General features: G+C 35.2%; 2 protein-coding genes across 7 annotated transcripts in view; both read right to left on the reverse strand.

The window, feature by feature from the left end:
• Window positions 1-22041, reverse strand: part of LOC128864486 (HEAT repeat-containing protein 5B) — a 49662-nt gene that overhangs the window by 27228 nt on the left and 393 nt on the right. For 2 of the 6 annotated variants that reach the window (XM_054104193.1, XM_054104186.1), the window contains exon 1: window positions 679-1657. The exons of 1 other annotated variant lie outside the window; for it this stretch is intronic. In XM_054104193.1, coding sequence (XP_053960168.1) covers window positions 679-746 — 68 coding nt within the window. In that variant the 5' untranslated portion in view covers window positions 747-1657. Of the gene's footprint in view, window positions 1-678; window positions 1659-22041 lie in introns of those variants that run through there. 3 more of the 6 variants (XM_054104173.1, XR_008454696.1, XM_054104201.1) reach the window with 3 other exon arrangements.
• On the reverse strand, window positions 15522-16879 carry LOC128864516 (uncharacterized). Its single transcript, XM_054104216.1, has one exon. It carries the CDS (start codon window positions 16671-16673, stop codon window positions 15606-15608), a length of 1068 nt encoding a protein of 355 aa, XP_053960191.1. The 5' UTR covers window positions 16674-16879; the 3' UTR covers window positions 15522-15605.

Below are 22041 nucleotides of genomic sequence, written 5' to 3' on the forward strand. Positions count from 1 at the left end.
TTATGTATACGATTTTTGTTATTCAATGAACTATTTTTTATATGAGAAGTGTGAGAAATTAAAAAACAAATACCACAAAAAATATTGCAAATATTCTAAAAAGATAAAGTGACTTAATTATGTGAGCACAATTTTTTAGAAATACTGCATATGCAGTTTTTTAGCACTTTAAATTTTGTAAAAGTGGTTGGTTTTTCATATTTTTTGTTCACGGTGTCATGCATTTTTTCCCATATATGTAAAGAATGCTCGTTTTTTTTCATTTTGGGTTATGCCACTTTTGAAGAGCATATCAATCGTTTGCTGGACGTCATAACACAAAAAAACATAAATTTGAGAAAAAAACCCTCAATTTTCAGTTTTCAATTTTCCATGCCTAGCTAAGTAAATGCCCAGGTAAATACACATTTTAATCTAATAAGATACAGTTAGTAGAAATCGCCGTGAATTTTTCACACAGAAAAAAGAAGAGCTGCTGGTGATTTCTGCATATTTATTTACATTTTTGTTTTTGTTTTTTAGATTATGGCATTTTTGCAGCAAACGGGCAAAATGTGTTATGTTTGTATGCACCCCGTTTGTCTATGGTTTATAGTAAACAAACTATTTATAGAGTTAAAAGTGACTTAAAACTGATGCATATTTAAAATGTGCATATGTATGTATGTACTTATGTACCTTCTCGCTTCGGTGATGACTTTACGCAAAAACTGTGGTGTGCGTGCAAAATTCGGCAAATTCTCCATTTTTGTTCAAAGACAGGTGTTGACCAGGTGTTTCACAAAATTCTGACACTAGTTATTGGATTTTTTATAATTATATATTATTTCACTATACCACAAAAATTTTCACTCACACAAAAATAGTTGTATGTTTCATTCAATTCAAATTTTTTTAGTTTTACATATTTATTTACGATCTCTACATTTTGTGATTTATGTCGTTCCGTTTCTCTATTCAATAAAGTATTTGAAATATTTAAGCAAATATATTTATTGTTGCCCAAATCACCAAACAAATCTAATTCACGACTCACCAACTGCCTCTTCTTGAATGCAAACAAAAAACACACACAAAAACACGACGGGGAGTACGGCAATGACCACAACAACAATGACTGGTACGATGTTTGCGTTGATATTCTTTTGGCCGCAATCTCTTTACCATTTGCCTTCAATTCTTTATATTTTCTTTTCAAAAGTTTCCGAAGAAATCAATAATTAACGAACTGATGGTGGCGTGAAGATGAATAAAAGAAAAGTCGGTTCGAGCAAAAAACAAACACATTGAACTGTAACAATTAATGATAAATTATTATGCTTAATATGCTTTTTTCACATTTGTATCTTCAGGATTCTTTGAGCATTTTAATTGCGTGCAGCGCACCGACAGATACCCTTTCATAAATTTTTAACCAGTAACACAGATATATATGCATACATATATGTAAGCTATTGATACAGGTACTCGTACATATGCACAGATGTAAGATTGGTATAAGCATAGGAAAATAAATTCTCACATTATTTTTCACAAGGAAAAATGTGTTAATGGTTTTTCACATTTCACTATTTCACTTAGTATTCTTCTATTCTAGACTGGCCCACATCGTGCGCATTCACAATTCCGATTAGAGCATCCGCTGCCTCTTGCAGCGAAAAATTGACTGGCTCGTGCTGTTTGCCTGTTTGACTGAGCTGCCTCGTTGACGTTGCACACTTGCTCACCGACAATAGGTTTGTTCTTATACTTTTCCAGTCAGAGTGAGGACTTATTTTATTTTGTATGACAAAAACAAAAAAATAAAAATAAATTACAAATAATAGGAGCTCGGTTTTTGCACATACAGATGTTTTTACATAAAAAAAGAATCTTAATATATTAGAATAATTGGGCTTTCTTTTTAACTAGCAAACTTTAACTTTTGCGAAGAAATCGATCTTTGGAAGGAATATATAATTCCTTTGAGAGGAATATATAAGCCAGAAATGTAGTTGGAATTATTATTCTTTTATTACAATCTGGTAGATAATTTCATGGCAATCATTTTTGAAATATGATATCCTGCATATGTCCGCTACGGCTACAAGTTACATGGCCCATTCGATCAGTCCAATAGCGCTCACCATTCAGCGTAATGGCAGCGCTTTCCTCATTTCGACGGAAATAAGGACCGAAGATGCCGCCAGTGTGTCAACCACACGTAAAAAGGGCGAAGTGCCCTATAAACCTGTTAACTTTTTCAAAGTAAATTTCCACCATTTGGAAGCATTGCTCCGACATTTCATGACGATTCATGAAGACTTGTCAAACTGAACAGAAATGCCACCACAGTTTGTCATTCTCAGCTGTCAAACCAAAACCTCGATAGTTCTCATGCATCTAAAAAACACCCTACAGGATGCTTTCCATTTCAATTCAACCGGGCTATTCGAGTCATGTTCTTCGATTTCGATGTAACTGAAATATGTTGTTCTCTGGTCAAAATAATGAGACACGTATTTTTTTGTTCGCCCGAAAAAATTTTTTTTCAAGATTTATCGGCAATTTTGTTTTTCGGGTCAAATTCGATTTTTTTTTAATTATATAAGAAAACATTTTTTTTAGTCAAAAATGAACCGATTTTAATGATTCTGGGTTCAAAATGATCGTCATTACTTGCACGAGCGACTTCATGTAGAAACAATTGCAGTAGTTGAACATTTTTTATTTTGCAAAAACATGCACTTAAAACATGCGTTTTTATGCTTTTTAGAGTCTGTTTCTCTTTGATTGTGAATACTGTCAAATCTTCAGATATTTTTACTGCTGGGTACCACAGAAGGCTTAGAATTTTAAACACTTTTTAAGCAAACCAATTTTATTCTTTCTGTGGTACTAAACATTAGAATGATGCAGGAAAAGAATCTTCCTAAGTTAATTTACTGAAAAAACTTATTTGTGTACCATATAACTTGAATTTCAAAATTCTTAAATTAAATTTTTTTTTATTTGTCTAAATCGCAATCAGCTGATTTTTGCCAGCTGTTTCTGCACTTGCAAATACTTACAAGAAAATATTTTTCCAGCACTTTCTAAAATGTCAACAATAAAACTCTATAGTTTCAAATAATTACTACAAATTATTCGGTACAAAAACACACCTAATACGAGCAGCGACAAGAAAATACAAGTGACGCTACGACACCATTCCATTCCGGAGCGATAGCTGCGGCGCGGCGATCCCCATCAAGCATATACACTTGTATGTATGTATATACATACATTGTTGTTGCCCAAAAAGTCGCATGTTTGGTGGTGCCTGCGTCCGCAAAGAGTCAACCAACAAAAACACAAACATCAACGTCTTATTGTGCTACAAACAGAACAACTCAAATACATGAGTGTTTTAGGAGGCGGTGGGTGGTGCAGAATGGTGGCCCAGTTTGTTATTGCTATGTAATGGTGGTGGTGGTAATGAGCGAGTTGAGTACATTTGGTGATGGCATAGTGCTGTAGGGCATGAAAAATGGCAAAGTAAGAATATAAGGTTTGAGGCCGCACAACAATGTGACTGCGAGAACCGAAGAAAGCATGCAGGAAAGAAAAAAAATTGTGTACAAAATCATGCGAACAAAATGCATAAATGTGATTTGTATACATGTACACACATAGCCATGTATATATGTGTACCTATGGGTGTTCTAGCATTTGAGAATTTTCTCCTTTTATTCATCAAGAATATACTTATGTATGCACATTAGGGTGACAGTTTTTTTTCTCCATGACTGCTTCTGTTCATGATTCACACAATTTTCGAAGTTTGTAGCATTATACAAACAAATTATTTGGAAATTATATATTTTAGGCAAAGCAAATATAATAATATTGTAAATAATTAATAAAAAATTAAAGTTTTTTTTTTAATTTTTCAACTTTTATACTATTTGATAACACCACAACTGTTATTTAACGATTGGAATAATTACAGAATGAAAAGTTTAATAACATTTTTTTTTAATTATTCAAATTGTTTACCATTACCTGAAATGAACTCATTTGTATAATTTTTGACGACACATTATTTTTTTCCACCGTGAGGCTGCCACCCTGGCATAAATACATAACTAATATACACTTGGTTTTGTATGTACTTGCGCCGGGTCTCAACTTTCATTGCAATTTTTCATGTTTTCATTTATTCTCACATTTGCCAATTCTTCTGCGTTGTGGCTGCACAATCTCATCTCCACTGTTCATCTCTTGCTACTTTTCTACAGCAAAGTGCTTTATAAAGTGTAAAGGCGAAATTGTATTTGCATCTCCTTGCTGCCGACTGGAGACAATGGGACTGAGCTAAAATACATATGTGCAAATATTTTACGATAGAAATTTTCATATAAACGCACAATACATATAAAAAAAATAAATTAATTTAAATCTAATTTATGTGTTTGGTAATTTTTATTTGCATACACATAAACGGGCAAAGATTGATATGTACATTTTTTTTCAACTTAGTTATTTTTATTTTTTACGACTGAAAGCCTCGTAGCTAGTGTCGCTTTTCTTAATTTATACTGTAATTTATTATTGTATAATTTGTTATAAATAAATAAATAATTTTGTTTCAGATTTTATATTGCGTATAGGAATAAATTTCCACCCTCGTAACAGAGGTGTCGCTGGTGATACTATTTTTGTGTTTACTCCATATTACTAGAGTGAAGGTGATTTGAAGGTGTATATGTGAGGTCTCTATCGCAGTAGTTGACATTCGTTTGAAGCGTAAAGATAATTTTTTATATGACGTCAAAAATATCTACATTCGTCCCGAAAAAAAAAGCATTTGCGGGAAGTTTCGACGCTTCCAAAGTGGCAATTTCGACGTGAGTGATAAAGATAGCGAAGGGACACCGAAAAAATTCGAAGATACTCAACTACAACAATTATTGGATGAAGATGCATGTCGAACCCTTGCTGATATGTCTAAAGAGTTGGATGTTGACAGATCAGCCGTCGGTAAACGTTTGCTCGCGATGGGAATGGTCCAGAAAGGAGGTAAGTGGGTGCCACATCAGTTGAAGAAGAGGGATATCGACAGACGTTTGGTGACGTGTGAGATGCTTCTTGAACGGCAGAAAAGAAAAGGTTTCCTGTATCGCAATGTCACTGGCGATGAAAAATGGATCTATTATGATAACCCTAAGCGTCGAAAATGTTGGAGCGTCCCAACTGGAACCATCTAAGGCCTGAAAGGTGGATTAAAGTTGTAGCTTCCAATGGCACATACTTCACATAATATCATTTATTATTTATTTGTTTAAATAATTCGCAACTTTGGCTACAAAAGGACGGAAACTTTTGCCCATACCCAATATAAAAACTAATTTATTTACAAAAGATTTGAGGCATTAACCAAAAACTTCACAAATAATGCAAAAACGATTAAATTATTCCAGTTAGTTGGTCGATTAGTCGGTTATTTATTTTGCTTTTCCTTTTCTTTCCTCTCTTATGAGGAACCTACAATAACAGCTCATAATTTCTTCACACCACCCTTGGTAACGTTGCTCTATTACCTTCATTTGTTTATAGAATCTTTCCCCGTGCTCATCACTTTTAGCTCCGAAAGTATGTGGAAAGAAATTCAAATCCGAAGATAAGAGGTGAATTTCTAAAGACATATTTACTCCCACAAGCCGCAGTAATATCGAATCGAACTAATTTATTTTAATCTAAGTTTCGGCGTCCATAATTTTATTTTAAACGTCTCAAAGAATGCAAGAATCTTTAAAATATTTAACTGGATACAAAAGACTTAAGCAGCAAACTGATTATACAACTAATTTTACGTTTTTTTTCACGTAGTTGTTTTTCATTATAAAACTCCAGACGCACACCACAAACTAAAAAAAAAAGCCTGTGCATCACTAAGCTCTTATACACAAAATATTCATTTGGAATCAATAGATTTGTTCGTCAAGAGAACTTTTCCTTTCAAATAATCACTTAGTCTGGTGCTGGGCTGATATTATTTTCGGTATCAAAACTGATTTCTAAATACATATGATACATGAAGTCCGTTAAACATAAAGCCGTGCCCCTTGACTTAATTGCAGCCCGGGTAGCAGCAATTTTGGCTGCAAAATCTGCAGGCACATTAGTTGACGTTACGTTAAGTGCAAGAGTCGAGGCGGCTCAGAGTGGCACACTCCATTCAAGAAGGCCAGCTCTTTGTCATGAACCTTTTCAGCCCTTCTCCACTGATTTAACCAAACAATAACCCACGCTTTTAAAACTAGGCCACCCATTTAATTATGGCCCTATAAATCAAATGCGTTATTTATTTTTTTATTTTAATTATTCCTGGAAAGCTTTCTGCCTAGGATTAAACTCAAGTACTTAGTCCTATCAGTCCAATCACCACCGATTCAGGGAAGTTCAGATGTAGAATAAATAACTAATCCACATCTACACCACTTGATGACCAAACCATACAGTGTATCGAAACAGAAAACTGTTAAACTTTCTTCTAAAACTTGATGGAAAAAACGTTTCGTTGATCCGATTTGCCTGTCTTGCCTAGAGGAGCCGGATAGCACCGAGCATTTTATCTGTAAGTGTCCTGTCTTTCCTAAAGCATGGCTACGAATTTTTGATTCCGATGTCATGAGAACGAGTAATATTCGTTCTCTCAAACTGGAGGATATATTAATGCGGACAAACTCGCATAGGACTATGAAGAGTAATACAATTTTTTTGCAACAACACTCACACACTTCGCTTGATACAGTTCAAGTACTACATATGGCACATACATACATATGTACTTATAAGCATGCATGTATGTGTTGTGGAAACATTCTGCATTCATCCAACACTCATTTCGTTTGCGTTCATTTGGCACAAGCCCTGAAAAAGACCTGAAATGCAAAGATGTGTCACAGCACATTGCATTTTTCTCGCTGGCGAAAGTCAAAATTTCTGTCAAGTTGCTTCTCGTAAACAAAAAACAAAGCAATTGTGTACTTGCATTATTTGAGGTTACTTGATTGTGAAAGACATGCTTGTATATGTGCGTGTACAGGCTGCAGCCATCCATAGTATAACAATGTATATAAACGGATTCGTAGCTGATGCGCACAGCGATAACAGTAAAAAATGCACTGGGAAATAAGGAATGCAAAAAAGCCTTTGAAGTATACGTATGTGAGTAACTTAACACACTAAAAGGTGTCTCATTAAGGCCGACTCATTTGAAATTTTGCAACAAATCAGTTATTGTAATAAATTCTGTGCAGCAACAGAAATAGGAAACACACCATTCAATAAGTTACCGCCTGCCTTGTGACGTGGGACATTTTGTCACCGCAGAAACTCGCACTAAATTCAAAATAGGCGATCTTAATAGGACACTCGCTATATGCTAATGCGTATGGATGGATGGCTTTGAAAGCATCCATGTAATGCGGACAAACTCGCATAGGACTATGGAGAGTAATGCAATTTTTTTGCAACAACAGTCACACACTTCGCTTGACATATGACACCATTTAACACACCCACGCACACAATTACCACATTGTTGCCATTGTTATTAAAGCAAGCTGATTGTTTCTTCTTTAAATTCGGCCGGCGATGCGAAATTCGGGCCACCATCAAAGAAGTTTACAACAAACCGGAGCGCGAATATCCGCATTTAAGTTTTACTTTGGACGTATTGGGGCGTTCCATACGCTCGTGACCTTTTGAATTTCAGATTTACTTGATACTTGGTAATTTCGTTGTCTTCGGGGTATATTTGAAGTGTGCCAAACGGTTTTGCAATATTTCAATGTTTATGCAAATTATCTCTCATCAAACTTTTTTTTCAGGGATATTTAATACGAAATCTATTGATCCTTAAAAAAAACATTGTAGGGAATGAATTAAAGTTTAATAGTATATTCTTTAAAAACGGCTAAACTTAATAAAAAAAAAATCAAATAATATTTTTTATAGTTTTTTATCCCAAGTCACTAGATTCGTTCACATGGGGAGCCGCAGGAGAGGAGGTTGGCCTTTGGAGGCAATCTCTCAAGGGACATGGTAGCATTTTCGGACAGTTAACACCGTATTTCTCCGAACTTCGAACAGATCTCTCTATCCGCAGAATAGAGTTTGACGGTCGTGCTATGGCAATCTTTCCAAATAGCCAGGATTGGATGGAGGTAAAAATCTGCACCGAAGCTTGCACCTCTGTCTTCACTGACGGTTCCAAGATGGTTTCTCTCTAAATCAGCCAATTTCTCAATCTCCTTTAAACTGCCGAATACTGCTAGTGTTTTTGAAGCAGAAGTCTTTGCGATCCTGTAGGCATGCAAAATGCTTAGGGAACGCGGGAGCGAGGGAGATATTAAAATGTTTTTCCGATAGTCAAGCCGCGATCAAGGGTCTGACGACGACATGGCGCAGAACGAAACTAGTAAACTCCTGTCAGAAGGAGATCAAATCTCTTGGGTGTGTAGGGAACATAACATAACATAAAGGGAAATGAAATTGCTAATGAATTTGCCAGGAAGCGGACTGAATTGGTCTCATACCCGGCCATCGGCTGCAGAGCGCCAACCTAAGTCCCATAAATCTTCTCCATTATACCAACAGCTCTGGCTGGCTGTAGATATCTGTCTTGAACTTACCTATCTACCATTCCAAGAGAATAATTAAATTAATAAAAAAACATGTTTTTATTAAAGTTGGCGGTGTCAGAATTGCCTAAGTATTGTATAAAAAATGTGTTTTTTGATTTCCTCAAAAAATTAGTTTTTGAATTTTCGGCTATATGGGCTCGGTCAGAATAACTTGTGTGGTGTAGTACTCATAAACTCACGTCTGGTCTCCAGTCGTCGGATTCAGGTTTAGGAAATCATGCCTTTGGCGATATCATCGCGGACCCCATTTCTTTCACTTTATTGATGATTTTATCAGTTTTCGATGTCGACTGCCTGCCACTACGTTCAACATGGTCAATGGACTCACTATCTCTCTCTCCCAGTAGATGCGCCTATAGACGACGCAGATCATACATTCTTCAAATGTGAGAGATGGAAGTTAGATCGCAAAGCAGACAACATCACTGAACAAAATGATAGAAAGCCCGGAAAATTGGCAACTTATTGAACAGAGATGCTTAACAAACATGCTAACCTTAACCTACCTATCCAGTCAGAAAATATAAGCCGATAGCATGATTCTGGCTCCAAAACTGGCGACCCTGGATGTAGAGAGAGTAGAAGAGGCAGTACTTATCAGAACGCCTACTTGGATCTTCTCTGTCTTCGATGAAACGCTACCGCATCCAGAAGAGGAAGATGAGGGATTGTTTTAGTGGTTGCTGTAAGTGCGAAGGCATTTGAAATCCTACCTCACCGCCACAAAAAAATTATATTTGTTTGTGCACATCCGCAATTGCAAGCATACCAACAGTTTCATTTTACAGAATTATTGTCGGGACATTTACATAAAAGCGCAGTTACGGTAGATCATATCGCTTCATTTGGTGCCATGTAAAGTAGGGGAAAGGAAAGACAAACAGTCTTTTCATACAAATATTTAACAGTTTTCTGCATCTTCCTGTTTAACACTTTGGAAAAGTAGGTGACGCGATAGCAATGGGAAATTCAGGTACAGTTGGTTGCATCCTGTACTTGGCTTGTTGAATGGATTCTAGAATATTTAATGAATGGAAATTCTTACACCAAAAGAAATGAATGGTTTTCCTCTTTTTATGGGTATTCGTAGCACCCGGCGTAGTTGCACTAATATTAAAAAGAGCATCTTGCCAACAGCGTACAACATATACTTATAAATGATGATTTTTTAAGAGCTATAGGAAAGTTTTTCAAAAAAACACACGTACAATTCAGAAAAATTAAATTTTTATTTAAACCGATAGTACAGTCCATATAATTTAATGTTTGAAGATTATTTCAGGCAAATGTTGACCGCGACTGCGCTTCAAATGGTCCATCCGCTTAGTCCAATTTTGGCATACTCTTTCTAATGTTTCGGCCGGTATCTCACATATAAGTGCTTTAATGTTGTCTTCCATTTGAAGCAGCTTAATTAAAGCAGGCTTGTCTGAATAGACATGAGCTTTAACGTATCCCCACAAAAAATAATCTAAAGGCGTTATATCGCAGCATTTTTGAGAAGTACGGTCCAATGATACCTCCAGCCTATAAACCGCACCAAACTGTGACCTTTTCTGGATACATTGGTAGCTCTTGCAATTCTTCTGGCTGATCTTCACTCCAAAATCGACAATTCTGCTTATTTACGTACCCATTAATCTAAAGATGAGCTTCGCCGCTGAACACAATTTTTCGATAAAAAAGAGGTTGTCATAAGAAAATATTGATGGAATGTTTGCAATTTTCAAAACAAAATTTTTATTTTATTTGTTTGATAGATATTTTGTATGGATATAGAGGAGGAGGTAAATGGAGTTGCAATGGAATAGGTCAAGTTACATTTACACAAACGTGGAAAATGACGAAACATTTATCAAATTCATGAAAGATATCTTCAATTTCGATTGTGCATCAGACGTTAATAAGTCAACAACACTAAGAGGCACCATCATCGATTTGCCTTTTTCAAGACACTTTACACTCGAAACACTCCTTCTCATTTCCTACTTTTCGTATCATCTCCTATTCTCAACAGAGAAATGGTTCATTACCATGCACACAGGAAGAAGACATATGCATATACAAATATGTGAATTTATATACATATGCGCATATACATACATACATATATATGCTCACTCAAGTAGGACAGAGCCAGATGTCGAACGTTGCCGAACGCGGGGGCCGATTGTGCTTTTTGTCGTTCGTTCCGCGCTCTCGCTTGCAATTCAAGCACTTAGCTTTTATTTGCTTACGTACGGAATAGATTCGTATATTTGATATGTCCATATGACTTGTATGCATCTTTACATATAGATTTGTTCTTTTTGAAAATTGCGCGAAATTGTATATGTATATGCATGTTTATATACATACAGTGCGCTCGGGAAAACGTCAACTAATTAAAACCACGAGTGTTGACGTTTAATAAATTGTTGACGTTTATGAATGTAGAAACTTGTAATAAAAAAACATATTGATAGTGTGCTTTAAACGTTTTTATTGACTATAACCTTAAACTAAACATAAACAAATACAAAAAAAGAACAAAAAAGGCTTTCAGCCTAACTAAAACTAAAGGAACGCATTTCAAAAGAGATCACATTTCACATACATACTTATGCATCTAAAAAAAATCGGTTATTTTTTTCTGTTGTTTTTTCCTTTCCAATACTTGAAGGAGAGCTTTCTCTCGTAAACGTCTTAATACATTTAGGTCATTTTGCTCAACGTTCTCGCATTGAGCCCAATCCAAAGCCCGGTTAAATATTTCGACAGCTTCGTTTGGTTTTATTGTCTTTTTTAAAAGAAAATCTGTTACCTAAAATTAGAAAATCTTAGCTATTAAAAGCGATATTTTTCTGTAGCAGAACAAATATTAACCTGTGGCACAAAGGACTTGTGAAACCAATCGTAGAAAATAGCTGATGTCATCGATGAGGACTTGGAACTCTTGTACTCAGTTGGGCAGTTAAAATTTTTGAAAATGCGTGGATTTTTTGCCTTCCCAATCACCAACAATCTAAGCTTATGATTTCCGGAAGCATTAGCACAACATAAAAAAGTAACGCGTTGTTTTTCTGTCTTTACGCCCGGAGCAGTTTTTTCTTTTCAGACTTTTCTGGCAAAATTTTCCAAAATAAGCCAGACTCATCAGCATTGTACAATTGATCATGGCAAAGACCCATTTCTTCAATTTTTTGTTTAAGTTTGATTTTAAATGGTTCGACCAGCAAAGGCTGTGAAGATAGTTTTTCTCCAGTTATTTTAAGCAGGCGAACTCCATATCTTTTTTTAAAACCTTGCAACCATCCATCACTTGCGTTAAAAGAACATTCCTTTTCTTTTATTTTTAGATGAATCTCTTTAGCCTTTTGTTTGAGCGCTAATGCATTAACCGGATAATGCTTTTCTCTCTGCTTTACAAACCATTGATACAGGCGCTTTTCCATTTTCGGCAACTCTGATGCTCTTAATGTCTTTCTTTTTCTCTGGCCGGAAAGCGTATTATTGACACAGTCAAAAATTTTATTTTTTTTCATTTTTATCTTGCTAATTGTTGATATTGAGATACCATATTGTTTTGCCAAAGCTACCGCACTTGCACCCTTTTCTAATAAATCCAAAATATTTACCTTTTCTTGTAATTTAAGCACTTTCGGTTGTTTTGAACACATTTTGGTAATGTGGCACTTACGAGAACGAAAAATCAACTGAATATAAAAAGACAACACATTGAGATGGAATTTTTTTTCTATTCTATATACATAAATATGTATGTACTTAAATATAAGGGGAATACCCGAATTCTGAACTAATTTCATGAAATAAATGTCTGTGTGTGATCAAAACTGTGTATTTTAACTGTTGCTTAATTCAAAATTTTGATTTATTTAAAGTTGACGTTTTAGAGCTTTGTGGTTTGGTTGACGTTTTAGAGTAGACAATGTAAAAAATTAAGGGTTGACGTTTTGGGATGTTGACGTAAACTAGTGTTGACGTTTTCCCGAGTGCACTGTATATTAGTATACAACATATCTTATAAGGTATGTGGTAAATATTACCATACATTTTTTCCTTCATATATAATAAAAAAATTAATAATGATAACATTAAAACAGCAGGTATTATTAACAAACTTGGTTTTATTTTAAATTCTTCAAGTAAATCAAATTAATAATAATCAATAAGAAGGCATAGGCAAATACAAATACGTGAATTTATATATGTACATATGCGCATATACATACATATATACGCTCACTTAAGTAGGAGAGAGCAAGATGTCGAACGTTGCCGTTCGTTTGCTTTGTTCGTTCCGCGCTTTCGCTTGCAGTTCATTCAAGGTAACGGCAATGAGCAAGGTAACGACAAATGAGCAAGATAACGACAAATGAGCAAGGTAACACTAATGAGCAAGGTAACGACAAATGAGCAAGGTAACGTGCGTGCAGCCGGCTAAATCGAATTATAAGACGTTATCACGTCAAAAAGTGGATCCAAGAGCCCATGCACCAAAAATTATGCGTTGCGGTAGGTCGTTCGGCTTCAATTCTTGCACCAGCTGTATTTTGAAAGGCTTCACACCTAAATCCTTTCGCAAAATTTTCCACGTTGTTGAGTAATAGAAGCCCAATTGCTGCGAACGGCGACGAATCGATAATTGATGATCATCATTAACACTGGCTGATACAGCTGCGACATTTTCTTCAGTTCGCACTCTACGTAAGTGGGAGTGGTGTTGGTGGTTTGATGTCCAATAATGTAAATTTGGTTCTAAATTTAGTCACAATAGCTCGAATAGCCGCTTCAGTGGGTCGATTAAACTGGCCATAAAATGGAAGAAGCGCATGATAAACTTTCTTAAGGGGTTAGGTGGGTTACAGAGGTTCAAAAAAAGGGTATTTTTACTATTTTTTTTTTAATATATACAATCATATATTTTATTTAAACAATTCAGCATATCAAAGATACATATTTAAATAGTATTTTGTGAAATTTTTATTTAAAAATTCCGAAAACTCAGCCGTTGGTACCTCATCTCCCTTAACGTCTCACAAAAAAATGCTCTTGCCGTGGACAGCATAACTCATTATTGGTTCATCTAAAATCAAAAAACCTAAAATATTTCGTTAGTACATGGATAAATCTCGTTACTGGACGAAGGAAAAAAAATAAAAATTTAATTTGAATTTTTGACAGACTTTGAACAAAAAAACACATTTTTTGGTCAAATTTTCGTCATGTATTGGCTCGAAAAAATTAGTTGTAATAAAAAAAAAAAAAAATCCTTCGTTCAATTACTTGATAATGTTATTCCAAAGATGTGTGCAAAATTTGAACAAAATCGCTTCATAACTTTTCGAGAAATCGTGTCCACCGACTTAAAAAATCGAGTTTTGAGATAAACGCGTTTAAAAACGAAACGCTGCACTGACATGGCCTGATGGGCGGAACTTCTGAAGGGTCTATCTCGTAGAATTTTACTCGGATCAATTTGAAATGTTAGGAGAATATTTTAAACATATTATACTATTTAATAAGACAAAAAAAAATCGATTTTTTGAAATTTTCAAACCCACCTAACCCCTTAACAGAACACGCATTTTTATAATAAAATGCAATGATTTGCAAGCGTTGTTCGTTTGTAAGACGATTCATGGTTAAATTATAGACCAAACTGAAGATGTTTGACAGTGAAACAAAACACGAAACGTGCGTCAGCTGTTTAAACCAACTGTTTAAAAAGGGAATAGCTAAAAAATCTCCCTTTATATCGTACGGTTCCCTGTTATGAAATAATTTCTTGAAACTGTGGATACCGGATATGCCAGCAAAAGATGTAATGAATTTAAAATCGTTAACCTTTCCCAAAATTTGGCTATATGTAGTATATGTATGTACATATGTGCATGCATACCAACCTGATGCAAAAGTTGCCGGAACAACCGCCACATGACGTTCTAAGTTAACTGATTTGAATTCTGTTTTTTTTGTTTTGGTTAGCCTGCCACAACTGTGATTTTGAAAGGAAAAACGAAGTTCCCTGTAGCGGAGAGGGTATCGCATTGCAATATAATTATATTTATGTGGTCCGAACGGAACATGACATGACACAGAAACTTCTCCAGCTTGACGGAACGGAATTATTCATAGCCATGGAACTGCTAACAGGATATTCAGACTAAGAATCCTCACAGAATCACAGCAGTTTCGGCAGGAACGCAGAAGAGCCAGAAAACTGAATGCAGCTGCTTTGTGTATACGTCGCACTCTTGAGGAAGACACGGGAATTCATTGGTTTATAATTTTTTAAGGATCTGAGTGATACAACACAAAGTCAAAGAACTACTAGGAAGACCTGCACTCTCTCAAACCGATTATGAAACCTGTTTGGCAGGGCCTTCAGTTAAAAAAATAACAAAAGTAATGCCTCAATTTCATTAACCGATTTTTCACGTTTCAATACAAAAAAAATATTTGAAAGCAGAGCCCGCAATAATATGCGAAGTAGTAGTAAAGTAGGAATAGATTAAGCTACCGTTACTCTCTCAAGTTAATGTTTGCGATAAACAATTAAGCAGCACCAATTGTGGACATCATTTAAATTAGTTTGCAATCCTTCAGGGTTGCATGAGCTTTTAACAATCGTTAAACAAACGTTAGCAGGCCCGATATCGTTGACTCAGCTTGGAGAATTATTTCACAGAAAATAGGTAAAATACCTTCACGCCTTGTCCATGAAACGCTTAGTATTGCACGCACTTTTTTAAACCTGATTTAAATAGGCAAAATTTAATAAATAAGTGCAAAAGCCAATGCACAATTCCAAGAAGCAACTATTTTGCATATTTTTTGTCATTTATTTATTGAAACCGATTTAATTTTTTTCTGTTTTGTGAACATGTTTTATTGCATTAAATATTGATTTTACACACTTGACACAATTAATCATGGCTCAAATGGCATAGCTGGAATGTAGCGCAACTCCTTTACAGTAGCACTCTTCGGATTGGCTAGGTCCTTCATTATACCCTGAATGCGAGAGACTACGTCGCTACGTTGTACATCACCGCGATCTAACATACGCTTGAAAAGCGTATACAGTTGGCGTTCCGCCGAAGCACTGGACAGTTCGTGCAAATCTCTCAACAGCTCCTCCGAATAGCCCTCGTATTTGCTAAGGTTAGCCGCTTTAGCGTCACGTTTCAACAGATCGTAGACAAGTAGAAACTCCACATACGGTTTTGTAGGTGGCACACGTTTTTTACCTGCTGTCGATGTACTGGACCAACGATCCAACGTATTGTCGGTATCAAATGCAGCACGACCATAGTTGTCATCGTAAAGGCGCAAAAAATTATCCAAGGACTCCACATCGTTGGTGAATTCGTCGTGTTCTGTCTCAGTTTGAATGTCACGTATCAGCGCTAATGTCAACTTATCAAAGCCCTCTGTATTATCGCCAATTTCATCGAAAACCTCATGGCCCACCCGTTGCTGCGGTTGAGTTTTGATTGGTGACGACTTTACTGGCGCATAAAGACCTGGTTTGTGTGTGGGTGTTGGCGGCGCTGTAGGCTTCTTGGTAGTGGTTGTGGTGGAATGCCACCAAATGGGTGGTTGCCACCAGCTAGACGTTGAGGTACTTTGATTTGGTGGTGGTCGTGTTGGTGGGGGTCGTGTTGTTGGTGGCTTGGTAGACGTACCACCCCATAGTGAACCACTAGAGATCCACGATGAGGGTTTACTTGTAGAGGATGGTGACGGTGTTGTCGTTGGTGAAGCATTAAATGTATTAGTCAATTCGTCATCGCTTACACTAAACGGTGGCTCGACTGTGGTAGTCGATATTGGCTCGTATTGCAAATAGTCGATGTAATAGGCGAGCGCTTGCATGGAAGCAGGCAAATAACTAGTCAGTAAATTGGAAGCTGCTCCTGTGCCTGGCACAACAATGACGTAGGTGGCAAAAAACAAGCACAGCACTTGACCGGAACGAAGCTTTTGCAAATACATTTTCAGTGTACGTATTATTATTTATTTATTTTGTTTTTTTGTATACTAAGTGGCAATTTCGTTCATCTTTGATGAAATCGGAAAAAGTTTTATGCGGCGACGTAAACGAAATTTGAATATTGAAACTTGCGATTTTATATACAGCGCATTCGAAAAGTTCTTGTATTCCAACGCAGTTTACTAACCAGACTGAGCTCTGATCTTGCCATTTGACGCACAAACGTAGGTAAATTGCGACGACGACCTCTTCTGAGACAACTACTTGTGTTAAGGTGAGTGGGTTATACAGTCATACACACATACATACATGTGTATATATAAGCATGCAGTATAATTTCGTGTAAGTTAGGCGCAGATGAGAAAGGTGAATTTTTTGATAATTTTGTTGTATTGTTTTGCGCTGTTTCTCTTAGAAAGTTCACTAAATGCCGCTACATTAAGTTTATTAACTGCTCAAACCAATTGATGTGTTTCTTAGTTCGATGAAAGACTAGCTTTTTAAAGGCGTTGCTTAATTTATCAAACACGGGTGTAAAAACTATTCTTTTTTATAATTTTATTTAATATATTATTAATATTTTATTTATAATTTATTATTATTATTTTATTTATTATTATTATTTTATTTATTATTATTTTATTTCTTATTGTTATTTGATTTAGTTATTTCATTCATTCTCTTTTTTATCGTACTTATTGGAAGTGGTAAATTTTTTAGAATAAAGCCATTGAATGTAGGAGAATGAGATAATATAAAATCGAACATTTTGAGAGAAAATAATATTATGAATATACAGCTGCAATTTATTGGAATATGGTTTTAACACTCCATTAAAAATATATTTCCGGTGAAATTTAAATTTATGCCAAATTAGCAATTCCAAGAAGTTTAGACCTTATAATACGAATTTTTTAAGCAATAATTGTAACAACTTTTTTGCAGGGCTGCTACTTTCCGTACATGCGGAGGCGGGGAAGTACATAAAGGCTATTTTTCTTTCTAAATTCTCGACAATAACTTGTTAAAGGCAATTTTTAAGTAACCTTTCACACATATCAATTAGTCATCACCATCATCTTGGCATGACAGTCCAGGGTGGACCATTGCATCCTCTACAATGCGCCTCCATTCTTCTCGACAGTTCGCTTTCGCTCTATGTTGTGAGATTTTCATCTTTCGTATATCGTCTTCTACGTCTTGCAACCATCGTCTCCTCTCCTTCTGAGCCCTGAAGGAGCAGGGTTTGCTTCAAATGCTTTTTTGGTCGTTCTTTCGCCGGTTACTCTTAAACGTGTCCATACCACCGTAATCTTTGGGACTTTACAAACCGCGTTACATTTCCTCCCGCGATTAAAACGCTGAGCTCGTGGTTATACCGTAGACGGTATGTACTGTCTTCTAATTGCATAGGGCCGAATATTCTTCTAAGAATTTTTCTTTCAAATCGCATCAGAAAATTCACGTCATTAACTTTAAGGACCCATGTTTCACAGCCATAGGAGAAGGAGCCGAAGGAGAACCGGTCTTATCATAGTTTTGTACATCTGGAGTTTTTATTCTTTTTATATCAATAAAGAGTTCATAAGTTTGATATGGACAAAGTATGCTCTGTTAGCTGCCTGAATACGCTTTTGTATAGATAAGGACATATCCTTATTTTTACTGAGTACTACGCCTAAGTATTTAAACTCTTGCATGAACTCAAAAACATATCAATTAGTACTGAGACAATTTCGCATTCAATATCGACGTACAGTAAATGTAACCTCTCCGAACTGTAATAATATGCCACAAATGTCAAATCCATGTCAAGGAGGTTAAAAAGATAACGTTAGGTGGTTCTGTAGTGGACGTCATTCACCTTAACACTGGTCATTACTTCCAAAAGGAAAATATGAACAAATAACCCAGTGTGGCGTGAAAGTGAGATAAGTGCAAAATCATGCGTCTCATATCGGTTGGAGCGATTACAAACCCATACGAGTTCCGTGGAATCAGTTGAATCGGGCCAGATCTACAAGTATGTGCAGTTCTAAATCTACTGATTCAAGTATATGCTGTTTACTCTGCGCTAGTATTGATATTTCGAAAAACTATTTGCACATTTGGCCTTGAAGCCAGAAGAATCCCCAATTGTATTCCCCGCATTGTGCAAATACAAGTCCGGGAATTTGAAACCATACATTGTCTCAAACACCAGAAAAACGAAAATGTTTTTTTTTTTAATATTGCCACCAATTTAGAGTGCTAAACTCAAGTCATGTACTAAAGTACATTTTCAAATTTCGTTACAGTCTTAGTAGAACTTGTCATTGAACTATAAAAAGTGAAATATGCGGTTTCTGGAGGCGGCAAAGGTTAATTTTTCATTTTTAACCGGATATTTGCACTCAACATTCAGATCATAGATCATTGTACAGAAATACAAGTAAAAACACTCTTCTTATTTTTTTTATGACAGGCACCCTAGGTGTGTTTTTGACAGTCACCCTAGGTGTGAGTTTGACAGGCACCTGGGCGGAGTTGCTATGCCTAATTAGAATTTTTATGGCAACATTAAAAGCAATAGAATATCGACAAAAAAAAACCAAAATATCTTTTTCTTGGAAGATTTACAATAACAAATATTTTTAATATATTTCTTAGCTATAATAATGTTTTTGAAAAATATCTACATTTGTACGAAGTTGTTAAGACTTTTTGATACGATTTTCTATGCAATTTAATCATTTTTATGCATTCATTTTACATAAAAGAGCGTTTTGGAATCAGGTAATCTCAGCTGTAGGCATTTTTTGATGACCAACTGAGAGTGTGGATCTGTACAATGATTTAGGTTAAGTTAAAATTTAAAATATGCGCACAATGACATTTGAAGAGCTGTCCAGCAATTTAAAAATGTTTCTAAAAGTGCTACTGCCACTTCCGACAAATAAAATTACGTATAGAATAATGAATGTATGTAAAATTTCAGTTGAATATCTTAAGAATATTTTGATAGCCTTAACCTCAAACAATCAAGCAGACACAAACAAGGAATTCTTCTGCAACATTACTCATTCCATGTTTCTCAAAACATTTTATTATAATCAAATTTACGCAAATGGACTCCATGTTTTAAGCTTTTTACTGGGCATCGGACCCGATATGTCTACAATTGATACTACTAAGCCTAATTTCTCATAATAAATAAAAGCGTGTAACTCATCGCTAATTTGACTATGCCAGCAGTTTATTGATTATCATTCAAAACGTTATTTGGATATTGCCACCAACAACAGAGGCCAACAGACTCTCTCTGCAATACAAATGAGGGTATGCAGGTAGAGAAACCTGCTAACTTTTGAAAGAAAACAAGACACAAAATTCACAAACCATAACCAAACTTTAATGAATATTCAAAAGGAAAGAGGCACGAACAAGAACTCCAGCCCATGTACAACAGCTACGGAGTAGTGATGGTAGGTTTAAATATTAAAACCTGAATTTTAGTTTAAAGTATGTATGCAGATATGTACAATATATAAACAAATTTCAAGCCGAAACAATAGAGGCCAGTATATGAGATATGCGTATGTACGAGAAAAAGTAAGTCACGAATGAGAGCAAGTTTCCACATATCGCTGAAAGGTGTTTGTATATTTGTATATTCTCTCATCAAGCATGCCAATGTACATAGGTACATGCAATACAAAGTTGAAAACCCAACATACTTGGGTCTTCGAACTTAAAGTCTTCATGAGAATACATAATCACACGTAGATAGCTTTAGCAAAAGATTCAACGATGTTATTGTCATACATTTTATTCAAACGCATACGATAAATAATTTGTGCAGTCATTACTTTTGGAGTTCTTTGTATAGTCTATTGTGTGGTGTATAATTCTTTCACTTTTATTAGATGACCCAATGTCAGCCGACTGTTGTGTATGTATGTATGTGCATATAAAAACTTATCTAATGGCAAAATTTAACCGGCAACTTGAATTGCAAACACAAATGCGCGGAAAGGCAATCAAGTTAATCTAAAATATGCATTTGTATGTGAAGGAACCAATGGGGTAGAGGTGCCTGTTAGTTACTCAATACCCAAGTGGTTGGCCTAGGAGCATTACACTCATTCTTATAAATGTAGAATGAACAAATACATGTTGTACCCAAATGGGTAAATAGGTCAGTATACAAATATGCTCGCGCGTAGTGGATAGATAAATGTAAAAAGTAGCGAAATTACATATGGGTGTGCATTGTATGTGTGTATGTATGGGTAGATATTTGTATATGTTATGTGGAGATTTTTCACTAGGAATGATTTGTTAAAACGAAATGAAAGTGCCAGTGAGTGCCGTGACTGAGATTTGTTGAATTCTATTTCTGTTGTCTTTTCTTAAGCCCACATTAGTTGATATCAGTGTTGATACTACAGTGATGCTCAAAAAGAAAATGAGCTTTGTTCTATACTTAAAAATACTAAGTATTTAATTGATAAAATACCGTCAGCGTTAAAATAAAGTTTACACCACATATGGATAAGTTTTGACTATTTATTTATTTTGTAGTTTCAATTATTTGTTTATAAAATATATTTCATACTAGTTTCGAGCTTTGTATAAAATTTGTGAAAATTCGGCAAATTTTCACTAATATTTCAAACTTTTTACTCAGAATTTTTAGAAAAATGTCGGGTATGCAATTTTATAGGCCTTGAATTTTGGTGAACTTTTAAGTTATTTGATTTTAGATTTGATTTATTGGGTGTATATTACACAGTTGTAAAATGATGAAAATATATGTGATAAGTAGACTCATTATATAAAAATTTGGTGAGGATAAAAGGCAAAATTTACAAACAAATAACATAAAAACTGTTATTAACTGAATAGTGTTGGTGCTAGTTTAAACAAAATAAAGGCTCAACCAACTTTTTATGTGAGTTTCATTGGAGAATTCCTAATATTTCTCACAAAAAAGCGAACAGGCCATCATATAAACACCTAGTCCAGATTTGATTTTCATCACTAATTTTGTGTTTACACTTTTGTTAGTGAAATATTGAATTAATTAACAATATTAAGCAAACTACCTTTTTGAAAAGTCAATAATACGGTGTAGATAGTGTACAAGTTGTGTAATTAGCAATTTATTGCGTTACTGAATGAGTAATTAGTGATACACAATACCAGTTGTACGGAATTGTTTTCGTTAGTAACTTTTGAACGGTTTCCAAAAAATTACGCTGCTTTAGAGTGTCAATATTGGGACCAATTTATTGACTATTTTTAGCAGCTGCAAACTCAATAATTATAAAAAATGTATTACAGCCCACTATGTAAGTGCACCAATCATAACACTAGTAAACTGCTACA

The sequence above is a fragment of the Anastrepha ludens genome, chromosome 2 (genome assembly GCF_028408465.1).
Source record: "Anastrepha ludens isolate Willacy chromosome 2, idAnaLude1.1, whole genome shotgun sequence".
Classification (NCBI taxonomy): Eukaryota; Metazoa; Arthropoda; class Insecta; order Diptera; family Tephritidae; genus Anastrepha; species Anastrepha ludens.

What these genes read in the sequence shown, in the direction of transcription:
- LOC128864516 (XM_054104216.1), bottom strand. Translation starts at nt 16,673, where the DNA reads ATGTATTTGCAAAAGCTTCGTTCCGGTCAAGTGCTGTGCTTGTTTTTT.